General features: G+C 60.9%; 1 protein-coding gene across 6 annotated transcripts in view; it reads left to right on the top strand.

Annotated features, from left to right (window-relative positions):
- Nucleotides 1-253: 253 nt before the first annotated feature.
- Nucleotides 254-13,806, top strand: part of TTBK1 (tau tubulin kinase 1) — a 37,540-nt gene continuing 23,987 nt past the window's right edge. Inside the window, exons 1-12 of one of the 6 annotated variants that reach the window (XM_051854718.2) lie at nucleotides 600-1,739; nucleotides 2,216-2,304; nucleotides 2,568-2,663; nucleotides 3,032-3,193; nucleotides 8,395-8,542; nucleotides 8,827-8,900; nucleotides 9,100-9,240; nucleotides 9,906-10,010; nucleotides 10,343-10,408; nucleotides 10,820-10,912; nucleotides 11,015-11,140; nucleotides 13,243-13,397. In XM_051854718.2, coding sequence (XP_051710678.2) covers nucleotides 3,086-3,193; nucleotides 8,395-8,542; nucleotides 8,827-8,900; nucleotides 9,100-9,240; nucleotides 9,906-10,010; nucleotides 10,343-10,408; nucleotides 10,820-10,912; nucleotides 11,015-11,140; nucleotides 13,243-13,397 — 1,016 coding nt within the window. In that variant the 5' untranslated portion in view covers nucleotides 600-1,739; nucleotides 2,216-2,304; nucleotides 2,568-2,663; nucleotides 3,032-3,085. Of the gene's footprint in view, nucleotides 466-599; nucleotides 2,159-2,215; nucleotides 2,305-2,567; nucleotides 2,664-3,031; nucleotides 3,194-8,394; nucleotides 8,543-8,826; nucleotides 8,901-9,099; nucleotides 9,241-9,905; nucleotides 10,011-10,342; nucleotides 10,409-10,819; nucleotides 10,913-11,014; nucleotides 11,141-13,242; nucleotides 13,398-13,806 lie in introns of those variants that run through there. The other 5 variants (XM_051854717.2, XM_051854714.2, XM_051854719.2 and 2 more) reach the window with 5 other exon arrangements.

The following is a 13,806-nucleotide window of genomic DNA, read 5'->3' as shown; positions in this document are numbered from 1 at the left end:
GATTTTGGGACAGGTAAGGAGTGATGGAGCGCTGAATGGCAGAGACCAGTGAGGGGGCCCCGAGAGTCGGAGGAGAGCTATCAGAGAAAGTCCTCGGGCTGGAGGAGTAGAGAGAGGGGCAGGGTCGAACGTGATGTCAGAGAAAGGGCGGTGATGTCAGAGACAGGGCGGTGGAGCGGTGATGTCAGGGCTGGTGCTGATGCTGGCGGCGCAGTGCATTGTGGGCAGCTCCCCGCTCTGCCGCCGCCGCCGCCGCCGCCCGAAGAGGATCGGGGCCGGGCCGGGCCGGGCCGGGATGGTCCCGGTCGGGAGGCCGCCACCGCCGCCGCCGCCGCCGGAGGGAGCGGGCCGCCCCGTGCCGCGCTGAGCCGCCCCCGCGCCCGCCCCGCCCCGGCCCCGGGGGATGCGCCGCCCCGAGCCGCTGCCTCCGCCGCCGCAGCCGCAGCCGCAGCGGGCACAGAGCAGGTGAGGCGGGGCGGGGCCGGGCGGGCCGGGCCGGGGTCGGGGAGGGGGCACCTTCCGAGGGCTCCTCGGGCCGCTCACGCGGCTCGGCTGCCCTCCTCGCTGCTGTCGCCGGCAGAGACGGTCGCCGGCCTGCACAGCCTGGGCCGCAGCCGGAGGCCTAGGGCCGCTCCCTGCCCCCCGCTCACTTCACCGCGCTCTCCAGCCGGTCCTCGGGGGATTTCGCTCCTCGCTCCTCGCTGGCGTGTTCTCTCCCTTGGCCTCACCCCTGGCTGTCCTGTCGCCCTGGCCAGACCATTCAGCCGGCTCGCTTCCGATCCTCTCTCCCTCCCCCTGTGCCTGCATTCCTCCACTAGGCTCCTTACCTCACCGTGGAGCCCAGGAGCCCATGCACCGCCCTGGCACTTCCTCACCTGTCATTATCACTTACTGTCTCAAGGATTCCCAACTCCCGGCTCTGATCCATCACCCCTCTTCCCTCCCACTCCCCTCTGCCCCTTGCCACACTCCTTTCCACCTGTTCCCAGTACCTCTCACTGGTCTCCCTTACCTCTCCTTACCTGGGCTCCCAGATTCCCACACACACACACACACACACACACACACACGGCACACACCTTGCACAGGTACTCATCCTTACGTTGTCATACCACGATGAGCCCCCAGTTGCTAGCTATGCAGCCCCCGCTGTCCGGCACACATCCACGCACATGTACACACACGCACACACATCAGTGGCCCTGCACGCACGCTCGTGAAAGTGATGAATGGGAACCTCCTCCACATGCCCTCCCCCTGGCTGTGAACCCAGGGGCCTGAGGGGGTTGTTACGGGGCAGCCAGGGCTCTCCTTGTGTGCGCGGTCCTCTGAGGCAGACGGGGGAGGACAGGGAGAGGTAGGTCTCCCTCTCCCCTCGTGCCTGTTCCTTTGAGGTTTACTCATCTCAGCACTGAAGCAGGACACACATTTTCCTCATTGGCGCACAGAGTGTACCATCCCAGGCCTGGGTGGCCCCGCAGAGGTCACCCTGTCTAACTCTTCAGACCCCTCCCCACCAGGGTGATGGTTTCTTCTGGCCAGGGCCTGTCTCCAACGCCCTGGTTCCGGAACCTCCATCCCCACCTCTCCCTTCTTCCTGCCCTCCCAATCCCTGTGGCTGTCCCCTACCATGCTTCTTCAGCAGGAGGAGGGAAGGGCCCGAGTCACTGAAGTTGTGTGACTTGGAAGACACGGCTCAGCTTAGTCATTGTAAGAAAGAGAAGCAGTGTCTCTCCCTGGTGAGATCTCTCACGCATGGCCCCCTGGCACACCAGAACCTTCACACCCCTCGCTGCCCCTGGCTCAGAAGGTCTCCACACAGGAGCCCTGGGAAAGGAGCCCATCCCAAGGAAAGACAGGTGTAGCTTGTTCCCGCCCCATCCATGGATGGCTTTAGTCACTTTGCTCCTCTCCTGCCTCCCTCCCCTCCCCTGCCTCCCTCCCCTCCCCAAGCCCCGGTCCCAAGTCACTTCTGGCTGTGACCCACCAGGGTCGCTGTGCATGTCAAAAATGTTGGGGGAAAGATCCTGGTTCCCAAGCCTGTCTCAGGTTGGCAGAGAGCTCGGAGAGTCATTCCCTCTTGCCTCTGCCCCCCACACGTGCACATCTCAGACCCAGGCACAAAGACACACACTCACCCAGGGAGGCGCAGGCAGAGGTACGCACACTTGCTTTGCCCTGTGTAACAAGTGCCTGGTTTTCCCAACCCTCACAGCTGGGACACTCTCCCTGGTAGCCAACTTCTACCCCTCCTAAGGCAACCAGAGCTGTGCACCCTGTGGGCTCCTGAGCAGACCCGGAGAGGTATGGCCCGAGGCTGTGTCGCCCCGTGTCCACCCTGACCTGAAGCTCCCTGCCTTCTACTGGGCTGCTCCCACTTTCCTGCTCTTGACAGCGCAGCCTGCTTCGGTGGTCATCCAGAATCCGTGTCTTCAGCCCATCACCTTGGGCTCACCCCACTGTGCTTCCTCACTCCCCAAGCTCACGGCTGGCTCGCCCCTCCTCCCTCAGCACGGTCCTGGGGGCTGAGGTGTAGCCTCTCACTTTCTCCCTTGCTCGATGGCCAGGCCACTCCGCTGCAGGTTTCCCCAGGATCAGCCGCTGGTTCCTTTTCTCAGCACCTCTGAAGCGCAGCTCCACGGACATTTCTTGGCAAAGGCAAGGTGTGGAGCCACGGGCCCCAGCTCATTCAGACTGGTCCCTACAGGCCCAGGCCTCCTACACTGAGGCGAGGTCCCTGTGCCAGGATGCCCTCTTGGTCTGCGAGTTCTCCCCACATTAGCTGGCACGTGTCTCTTTGGCAAATGCCATCCCCGCAGCCTGGGCATCCACTGTTCCCCTGTCCTCTTCATCAACATGTGTGCCTTGCTGCCGATTTCACATCTCCGGTTTGTGTCTCTCCTGCACTGACCTCCAGCGGGGTGTTCCCACAGTAGTCCCCAGAGCATGGGCCCAGAGAGGATGCAGGACAGGAGAGTGGCACCCCAGGCCTCCAGGTCCCCACTCATGGTCCCTCTCCACCTCCCTCCAGGTAGATGGCCCCCCCAGGGCAGGCCCTGCGGACACCCCTCCGTCCTGCCTGCGGATGCAGTGCCTAGCGGCTGTTCTTAAGGACGAAACCAACATGAGTGGGGGAGGGGAGCAGGCCGACATTCTGCCGGCCAACTACGTGGTCAAGGATCGCTGGAAGGTGGTGAGTGAGTGACCCGGCGGGGAGGGGTGGGGGAGGGGAGGAGGCTACCTGGAGACCTCAGAGCGGTGCCCCTCAGCGACCCCGCCTAGGAGGGAGGTGCACTGAACTCCTTCTCATAGCGCTCATAGGTCATTATTTTTGCCTGCACGTGTGGACCATCGCCCTCTCTCCAACTCCGCCCTCTCGTTTCGTCTCCCTGCTAGGTCGCGTTGGTCCGGCCCAGCCTGGAACAACTCCTGGTTGGATGTCTGGGCAGGAGCTGCAGAGCCCCAGTGGGGAGGAGGGCGGGTGGGGGAGGGGGCGGTTTCTCCGCCGGACCTTGGAGAAGGGCAGGGAATGAGCGTGTGTCCCTCCGCTTCCGCAGAGGACGCGAAGGCTTGCGTTTGGGGAAAGAGGCCCTGCAGGCGGCTCCCACCGCAGCCGCGCTCCATCTTCTGCGCGCACCCTCCTCCCCTCACTGGTTCCTGCGGCAGGTGCACCACGCCGAGACTCCATCTCCCAGCGTGCCCTGCTCCTCCAGCCCAGGACTTCGGGCTGCTCAGCCTGCCGGGAGCTGTAGTCCGCCTCCTCGGGGAGGGGAGGGGGTTTGGCCCTGGCAGGGAGGGGGAGCGTGAGGGTCTGGGGAACGGCTGCGTCTGACGAGCAGGATCTGCTCTGTCAGCGCCCCCCTCCCTTTCTCTTCGTCGCCTAAGGGCGCTCCGGTGTCCTCTTATCAGTACGGGGGCAGGACGATGTGGGGCGGCAGCGTGGGGAGAAGCAGAGCGTGAGCCTGCGGGGAGCCCAGAGGGCGGGAGGGAGAACGGCAGAGACCGGGTCTACACTGTGCGTGCGTGCGTGCGTGTGTGTCCGTGTGTGTGGTGTGTGGTGGCGCCTGCGCGCTCCCGCGTGCTGGGGCGAGGGGGTGGGGTGGAGTGGTGCGGGGATGGGGGAGGGTGGGGCTTGGGTGCAGGCGGGTCTCCATGGCAACTGCCTCCGGGCCGCGCAGGTCCCCTAGAGGTACAGGGAGAGAGGCAGAGGTGGTGGCGCTTTCAGATGGGCTGGGGGGCCGGCAGCGGATCGGGATGGAGAGGAGGACACTCAGAGGGGAGCAGCTGTGCGTGTGCCGGAGGGAGACTTCCTGAGAGGCAGAGTCCAGGGGCGAGGAGCTGGGGGAGGAGCCAGGGCAGTGATAAAAGAAGAAGGGTCTGGCACAGGGAGGAGAGTTCCCCCAAGCCCTCCCCACCACCACCACCGTCGGCTCTGGGAACGAGGGCTTGGATGCTGAAAGATTGGAAGCAGAATGACATTTGCACAGGAAAAGTGAGAAAAAAGTGTTCACACACACACTGAGTTTAGGCTAGAACTTTCTTGTGCTTTCTGAGGGAGGGAGTGGGAGATGCGCGGGGGAGAAATGGCCAGTAGGCGCTGTTGGGGGGCAGGTGTGCAGCCTCTGCCAGGCCCTACCTGCTCCTTACCCACACCCCCCCCCCAGGGCAGCCAGAGAGGACTGGACACCAGACGCCTTCCTTCAGCCTGTGCCCAGGGAGGTGTGGGGCTTGGGAACCAAGAACAGCTGCCCAGAGGCCTGTGGCTGGCAGAAAGTGAGGCTGTGGCACTAGGTCGGGTATTTAAAAATTCTCAGGATGAGAACAGGAAACAAGACTCACACAAAGTCCGCATTTGGCTTGAGCAGTCGCTGTTGCCAGGTGTGGCATCTCAACAACGTAAGGGGGAAACACCGCATCACCCCGTTCACAGGTGTGGAGACGGCGCAGGGGTGAGGTGACTTGCCCAGTTCCCATGGTTGGGAGGTGCACCAGGTCTGTCTGAGGGTCAGCACAGTCGCCAAGAGTCACCCCCTCCGAGAACCTGGATCATAGGGCAGAAGGAATCCTTGTGCGACCAACTCTGCACTTCCCAGGAGCTTTTGCTTTCGTAGAAACACGGAGCTTAAGCAGCTCGCCCCAGGGCATCCACGCTGGGCCCAGAGTCCAGGGCTGCTGCTTCCCATGCTGTTCTGGGGTGGTGATGTCCCCTCCAGCTTCGAGAAGTCCTTCAGCAGGGCTTGGGGTCATGAAAGAACTTAGGAGAGGGGAGGAATGGGGGCTGGGCAGGGAGATGGAGAGACCATTCCTGTTCCTGGGCTCTGGGCTGCATTGCATCTCGGCTTTCATGGGCCCCCTCCTCCATAATAAAAGACTGAAGGCTGTGGTTTGCAAGTTTTTCTCTTTGACCTAAAAGTTCATTTTTTTCCTTTCTGATTTTCTTAAGCTCTCATTGAGTTGTATTTCATAATTTTTATTTTCTATCTTTATATTTCTAAAAATATATTATTTGAAGGACAGAGAGAGAATTAGAGATCTTCCATTTACTGGTACACTTCCCAAATGCTTGCAACAGCTGGGGCTGGTCCAGGCCAAAGGCCAGAGCTAAGAACTCCACCTGAGTCTCTCCACGTAGGTGGCAGAGATCCAAGCATTTGAGCTGTCACCGGGGTGCGCACCAGCAGGAAGCCGGAATCAGAAGCAGAGCCAGGACTCCAAACCAGGCATTCTGATGTGGGATGCAGGTGTCTTAACTGCTACACCAAACACCTGCTCTGTTTCCTTCTCATTTTAAAAGAAATTAAAACATTACATGAACCCTGAAAGTTGGCCCTGGCAGTAGCATGCAGGCAGGAGAGGTGTTGGTGGAATGGATGGGTGCAGACACCCAGCTCCTACCTGGGGGAGGTTCTCTGTTGGGGGAGGAGGAGGTGATGGCAAGGAGGGGACTAGGGCCGAAGAATTGGGCTCTGGGAATGAAGATGGCAGAGACACACCCTCAGGCACCTGGGGAGCTGGGAGTAACTGTCACAAATGCCTCCCTGGGTCCCAGCATTTTGGAGCCTGGCAGATCTGAGCTTGGATCTCAGCACTCACACTTTTAATGCCAGTGTGGTCCAAGGCTCCTCTTACATTGTGGATGCTGTGGCCGTCTGGGCTCTGTGTGCGATTGCCTGGGTTTAAAGGAAATGGCTTTTCTGTTTCACTGGCAGCGTGAGCTGGAGCTACATACTGCACCCGGGGCCTCTTTGTTCACTCTGGGGAAATGAAGGCTCACCCGAGCTTCCTCTCCTGAGCTGTGCGGAGCCTGGGGCTTAGCTGAGATGACCTCTGAGAAGCCCAGCAGCCCCTGTTCCCGCCCCCCTGTCCCCTTCTGTGTGATTACACACTGCAGATTTGCAGGAACCCAGAAGCTCTGGGCATCCACCGAGATTCTGAGCTTCCATCCCTCACCCCCAGGACATTGCCTGTGGTCCGAGTGCGTCCCCTCCTGGTTTCTCCCTGTCGCCCCCCTTCCTGGGCGCAGGAACCTCGTGCTGCCACCAGCTTTCTGCTTCCCTTCCTTCCCCTCTCTTTCTGGAGAGGCTTCGGCTGTAGCCTGTGCGAAACTCCAGTCCCCCAGCTCCATGCGGGGTTTCAACCACGGTTAAACGACTGTTGGGTCAAGTGCTGCGTAGATGTGAAGGGGAGGGCTCAGAAATGCAGGAGGCGCGGGCCCCGAGTTCATCTGGGCCCCGAGTTCATCTGGGCCCCGAGTTCATCTGGGCCCCGAGTTCGTCTGCTGCTGCAGGGTCCAGGCCCCTGGGCAACAGGCAGGGCTCAGGGAGATTTGCAGAGGCAGGCAGCCCTGAAAGCAGCTCCTGAGAGGTGGGATCGAGCCGTCCTCTTTCTTTTTTTAATTTATTTTTTTAAAGATTTATGTTATGTATTTGAGAGGCCGAGTTACAGAGAGAGGGAGAGACAGAGAGAGAGGTCTTCTATCCGCTGGTTCACTCCCCAGATGTCCAAAATGGCTAGAGCTGCACCAATCCGAAGCCAAGAGCCCAGAGCTTCTTCTGGGTCTCCCATGGGTTGCAGGGGCCCAAGGACTTGGGCCATCTTCTACTGCTTTCCCAGGGCATAGCAGAGAGCTGGATGGGAAGAGGAGCAACCGGGACTTGAACTGGTGCAGCGCTGGCCCCTCTTTTCTTAAGATTTATTTCTTATTTATTTGAAAAGCAGGGAGAAAAGGAGGAACAGGAGGGAGGGAGGGAAAGAGAGAGAGAGATATCTTCCATCTGCTGATTACTCCCCAAATGGCCTCAAAGGCCAGGGCTGGGCCAGACCAAAGCCAGGAGCCAGGAGCCAGGAGCTTCTTCTGGGTCACCCATATGCTCAAGCACTTGAGCCATCTTCCACCACTTTCCCAGGCGCCTTAGCAGGGAGCTGGATCGGAAGTGGAGCAGCCGGGACGTGAATGGGCCTCATTTGGGATGCCAGCACTGCAGGCAGAGGCTTTACCCCCTATGCCACAATGCTGGCCCCTGTCCTCTTTATGAAACCAAACAAGTCCCCGCTTACAACTCAGCACCACCTCCCTGCCCCTCTGACGGAGCCAGGAGCCCCCTCACCCTCTGGGTTGCAAAGACTTTTAATCCCTGGCCATAACTCAGCTTTGCGCCTCCTGTGCAGTCGAGGGCTCCTCCACACCTCTCTCCCTGCCTGTTCCCACAGGCTGAGGGTGCCTGCGTTCAGATCGCTGCGCCAGTCTTCCCCAAAGCTCCTTCCCAGCACCGGGCCCCAAAGTAGGAGAGGCTCAGCCTGACTTCAGGCATCTGACCAGGGACCTAGACAGCCACGTGAGCCTCAGCAGTGGGCGTGAGCTGGGACGCCCACTGCTCGGCCCCCTTTCCAGAACAGTCTCTCCCCCTGCTGACACCCCTCAGGACAAAGCAGCCCCCAGATGCGCTGGTTGCCCTGGGGGTCAGCCCGCCCTGAGGCTGGGAGGCCCTGGAAATGGTTTTCCTTCTGGATGGAGGTGGCTCAGTGTAGCCATGGGGTGGGACGAGTGCGTGTGTTGTCGTTCGAGAAAAGAAAATGCCTGGGACAGTCCATTAGCTCTTCAGAATCTGGCACCGGGTCATCCCCATGTCTGCCTGGAGTCGCGGGTCTCTGCTCCTTCCCTGCCACTCGCTCTGAAATCTTCCCGTGCGCATGTGTGTGCGTGCAGGTGGTTGAACACCCATGGGCTGAGCTGTGGGTCTCAGGGCACTGATAGGGTGGGGGCAAGGAAAGGACCCCTGCAGTCCTCCCCGTCAGGGCCTCCATTCCTTGTCCAGGAAGGAAGAGCCCCAGCAGGCTGGTAGGAGGAGCTGTCCAGCCGCATCTCTGAGCAGCCCCTCTCCTCTATCTCTGCAGCTGAAAAAGATCGGGGGCGGGGGCTTTGGCGAAATCTACGAGGCCATGGACCTGCTGACCAGGGAGAACGTGGCCCTCAAGGTGGAGTCTGCCCAGCAGCCCAAACAGGTCCTCAAGATGGAGGTGGCTGTGCTCAAAAAGCTGCAAGGTGCGGGCCTGGGCTAGGGCAAGGAGGGGTGGGGGAGAGGCTGGAGCCGGGGCTAGGAGGGCTGATGAGAGATGGAGCCGGGGGAGGAGGTGATAGAGCCAGGTGCTGCGGGGGGCGGGTCGTGGGGAATGAGGGAGCCAGAGTTTGACAGATATGATGGGGCCAAGGGCAGGAGGAGGTGATGGGCCAGGCACCTGCGGGCCAGGACTGGGGCCCCAGGAATCAAGGCTCCCCAGGAGCCCATGTTGGGGTTGGTTTGCGAGACCCCTCTCTGTACCCCTCAGGGAAGGACCACGTGTGCAGGTTCATTGGCTGTGGCAGGAACGAGAAGTTTAACTACGTAGTGATGCAGCTTCAGGTGAGCCCCCTGAGCCACACTCTCCGCCCTCTCCCCCAGGAGTATGGGCTGTGACTGGGGAGGGGTGTAGGGAAGGGAGACTGCGGTTCCCGGGACGCGTGGAGCGTGGGCACAACCGTTTGGGGACGAGGCTGGGCAGAGCATCACGGTGGAGGAGGCTAGGATGGCAGCCGAGGCTGGACTGTGCCCCCCGCCCCAGGGCCGGAACCTGGCCGACCTGCGCCGCAGCCAGCCGAGAGGCACCTTCACCCTGAGCACCACGCTGCGGCTGGGCAAGCAGATCCTGGAGTCCATCGAGGCCATCCACTCCGTGGGCTTCCTGCACCGGGACATCAAGCCGGTGAGCCTTGCTTCCTCTCTTCCTCTCCCCGCAGCGGTTGCGAGCGTCCAGCCCCTCTCTGGGAGCCACGCCTCCTCCTCGCCCCGCCTCCAGGGAGCGCACGCCCCTGCTGCTCGCCCTGCCTCTGTTCTCTTCTCTTCTGCACCCCTCACCTCTGACCCCAGTAGCCCTTGACCCTCGCAGGGGAAGGGCTTGGGGAAGGGATGGACAGGTTGAGGGAAAGAGGCGGAGGGCCAGGGCTTGGCAGGGAGCTCCAAGGAGCTGAGTTTGCGGCCTTTTGGATCTTGGTGCTGGGAGAAAAAGTTCCCACTTACAGAGATAAGAGCTGAAGGCCAGAAAGGTTAGCAGAGTGGCGGGAACAGGGCAGATCTGCCGCCTTGGAGCACACCAGACCCCGCTGGCCCTCTGGGGAGGGTCTGGGTTCAGGCCCTGGCTGGCTCATCATTCCCTTGCTGTGCAGTCTCTCAGAGTCCTTCCCGCCTTTGCCCTCTGCTTTCCTAACGCTGAAGTGAGAGAGCTGCAGAGACAGAACCTGTCGCGTCCGTGTGGGTGTGGGTGTGGGTGTGGGTGTGGGTGTGGGTGTGGGTGTGGGTGTGGTGTCTTCCTGTGTGTGAGGCTCTCCTCGAGGTGGGAGCCCCCGGGGTTCACGGCTGCTGTCTCCACAGTCGAACTTTGCCATGGGCAGGCTGCCCTCCACCTACAGGAAGTGCTACATGCTGGACTTCGGGCTGGCCCGGCAGTACACCAACACCACGGGGGACGTCCGGCCCGTGAGTGCCACCACACCCCGGAGACCCCGAGTCCCCACCGCCTCCCCTCCCTTGGACTCCTGACTCTAGCGTCCATACTCAGCTCGGCCCCTCCTCCCTCAGCCTGGGCTCTGGGTGGGGTAGGAGTTGGGGGGTGCCTTAGCCACAGCCAGCGGGCTCCATGCCAGAGGCAGGTATGGGACGGGGGGGTGGGGGAGTCAGAGCGTGGGTCTTGGGTCTGCTCCTGGGCAGATCATCCTGAGAGTCGAGGCAGGGTCAAGGCAGGCAGAGCTGGGCTTGGCAGTGGCCAAGGAGGAGGGGTGAGGCTCCTGACGACGCTCTCTCCTCTGCAGCCTCGGAATGTGGCGGGGTTTCGGGGGACTGTGCGCTATGCCTCAGTCAACGCACACAAGAACCGGGTGAGTGGCAGGCCTGGGCTGAGATGTGTGGGGGCTGCGTGGATGAGGTCAGGGTGGCACATGCTGCAGCGGAGGGCGTACATGGGCAGCTGGGGTCAAGGAGGGGAGAGACCGGGGCAGGGGCTGGAACCTGCCAGCTGGGTTGGAAGAAGGCGCCGCCTCTGGGGTCTTCAACTCGACTCTTCCTTTTCTCTTGGGTCCTTGTCCTTTCTGTTGTCACTGTGGGGTGAGAAACAGTAGACACACAGGATCCCAAGTGTGCTGGAGGGTGAGGGGCGGCGCTGTGGCACCCCCAGGGAGACCCCAGCTCTGTCTGGAGGGGCCTCCCTGACACGTGACCCTGGGAGATAGGCAGCCCCCCATGCCCAGGGAAGGACCTGAGAGCGTGGCTGACTCCCTGCCTGCCCCCAGGAGATGGGCCGCCACGACGACCTGTGGTCCCTCTTCTACATGCTGGTGGAGTTCGCAGTGGGCCAGCTGCCCTGGCGGAAGATCAAGGACAAGGTGAGCCCCGCCCGGCCGGTGTGTGTGTGTGTGTGTGTGGGTGGGTGGCTGGGGGGACATAAAGGCAGCTGGGCTCCGTCTCCCTCACCCTCCTGCCTGCAGGAGCAGGTGGGGATGATCAAGGAGAAGTACGAGCACCGGATGCTGCTCAAGCACATGCCCTCCGAGTTCCACCTCTTCCTTGACCACATCGCCAGCCTGGACTACTTCACCAAGCCCGACTACCAGGTGCCAGCCGCCGCCCCCGCCGCCCCCGTCGCCCCTGCTCCCCGGACACCGCTGTGAGCCCGCGGCCTGCGGCTGTGCCCACTCGTGCCCCAGGCCCCAGGGCCCTGCTGCCTGGCCCTGAGCATCTCCCCCTGGTCCTCTCACAGCTCTGTGCTCGTGTCAACAGTGGTCACAGCTGAACCTCAACAAGAGCCGGCCCTGTGCTCAGAGGTTTCCATGCATTAACTCATCGAAGCCTCCGAGGACCCTGAGCATTCCTTCCCTTGACACTGTAGCGCTTGACAAAGCCAAGGGCTTTCCAGTACTTTACCCCAAAACCCTGCAGGAGGCGCAAGGGGGTGGTGGTGGTGACTGTTCCCATTTCATAGATGAGGAAAATGAAGTTCCATATCCTGGCTGGGAGCAGGGGTGGGTCTGGGTGCAGTCTTGTGTCACTGGACAGAGGGGACACAGTCTGATACATGGGGCATTAGGTGACTTCCTTGGTGTTGGCCATCACAGAGTGTAGCTATGCAAGCCTGCCTGGCGTGGCCCACTGCATGCCTAGGCTGCAGCGTATGAGTATGGGACAGACTGTCACTCCTGGTTGGTTCAGGCACAGGGAGAATGATGTGATCACAAGGTGTGGTCAGCACCAGCCGTCGAGGCTGCTGTCGGGCAGGGAGCGCTTCTGTCTTTTTTGTTAAGCAGGAGTGGGCTGTAAATAATGAGGGGAGTGTGGTATATCAACTGCATGAGCCGGGAACCTCGGCACTTCCGGGCGCCGCTGGGCGCTCTGTGCGGTGCATAACCGCATTGCTGTGCTTGCACACGGTGGGGAGGTTCCTTTACACCAGCTTAACACCAACCTGGGAGTGACATGCCTGGCTGTGCTGGGGCGGCTTCGACATCACGAGGTGATCGGAATGATGCAGCCCCATTAGAATCTTAGGGGACCACAGCTGAACGTCTGTGCAGCCTGTCGCGGACCAAAACCAAGTCCAGTTCTCTTTCTTTTTTTTTTTCCTTCTATTTTTAAAGATTTATTTTATTTATTTGAAAGGCACAGTTACAGGGAGAAAGAGGGAGAGACCGAGAGAGAAAGAGATGTTCCATCCGCTGGTTCACTCCCCAGATGGCCACAATGGCTGGAGTTGGGCAAGGCTGAAGCCAGGAGCAAGGAGCTTATCTGGGTCTCCCATGTGAGCACAGAGGCCCAAGCACTTGGGCCATCTTCTGCTGCTTTCCCAGGTGCATTAATAGAGAGCTGGATTGGAAGTGGAGCAGCTGGGACTCGAACCAGTCCCCCAGTGGGATGCCGGCATTGCAGGTGGTGGCTTTATCTGCTACGCCACAGTGTCGGCCCTCACTACTCTTTCAAAGGCACCATCACTGCATCCCAGGGACCCACTATGTGCCAGGCATGGGGAGCACACAGTAGGCACCCAGTTAAATGGATTCTGTCAGCAGAAAACCTACTGTGCATGCTGGAGAGGGCCAAGCTGGAAGTGGCCTGGTCTGGGGGCCTTCGGGGGATCAGCAGCTGCTTAGCACCCCCTGTACTCAGACCCCTCATTGCTGGCAGAGGTGGCCCCTGCTCCGGGCTCGGCCCCATGGGCTCCCTGAGGCCCGTGCTGGGCTGTGTGCAGGCTGCTAGGGACACAGGGTTGGCAGGTAGGCGTGTGAGAGGCTCACAGCAGTGCCTGTGCCCAGTGACCAGTGGGGAGAAGGGGAGACACGTGGGCGGCACGGGGAGGCCCCTGCAGAGGAGGCAGCCTGTGCAGAGCAGGGCCCCACGCTGGGGGTGTGGGGGACTCCCCGCGGTTCAGGCAGCTGATGCTCCCGCCCAGATGGTGGCAGGCAGGGTAATCAGGGGACACATCTCAGAGGGTTGTGTCCCGCCCCTCCCCCCTGCAATCCAGGATGATCATTTGCATGCTGATTTGCATACCATGTGCATGTTTTCATTTCAAATCAATGTGCCCTTCTCCTTCCAATGCCCCCTCTAGACTCCTCCCTTCCTAGAAAGCCCTCTCTTGCCCCTGTCATCCCCGCCACTCCTCCTTCCTCCTGGCTAGCCCCGGGGTCACCTCTCTGTGCTCCCACAACCCCGCCCCCTGCAGTTGATCATGTCGGTGTTCGAGAACAGCATGAAGGAGCGGGGCATCGCTGAGAACGAGGCCTTTGACTGGGAGAAGGCAGGCACCGACGCCCTCCTCTCCACAAGCACCTCCACCCCGCCCCAGCAGAACACCCGGCAGACGGCCGCCATGTTTGGGTGAGTCAGGGGGGTGGGGGGAGGTGGACAGCCGGTGGCCCCTGCCTGGAGTTGTCACCGTCTCTTCCTGGACACACCACGCTTCTCTCCTACTCTCAGTGCTCAACAGTGGCGTTCTGGAACTTGGGACAACACTGCCATGTGCACCCTCAGTCTGAGCACACAGGAGGCATCCTCATTTGGAGGAGTTTTCTTTCTTTTTTTAAAAGATTTTATTTATTTGAGAGGCAGAGTTATATACAGTGAGAGGGAGAGACAGAGAGAGAGGTCTTCCATCGGCTAGTTCACTCCCCAAATGGCCACAATGCTGGAACTGAGCCGATCTGAAGCCAGGAGCCAGGAGCTTCTTCCAGGTCTCTCACGTGGGTGCAGGGGCCCAAGGACTTGGGCCATCTTCTACTGCTTTCTC

The sequence above is a fragment of the Oryctolagus cuniculus genome, chromosome 5, assembly GCF_964237555.1.
Source record: "Oryctolagus cuniculus chromosome 5, mOryCun1.1, whole genome shotgun sequence".
Lineage (NCBI taxonomy): Eukaryota > Metazoa > Chordata > Mammalia > Lagomorpha > Leporidae > Oryctolagus > Oryctolagus cuniculus.
This window is presented reverse-complemented; position numbering and strand designations above follow the sequence as displayed.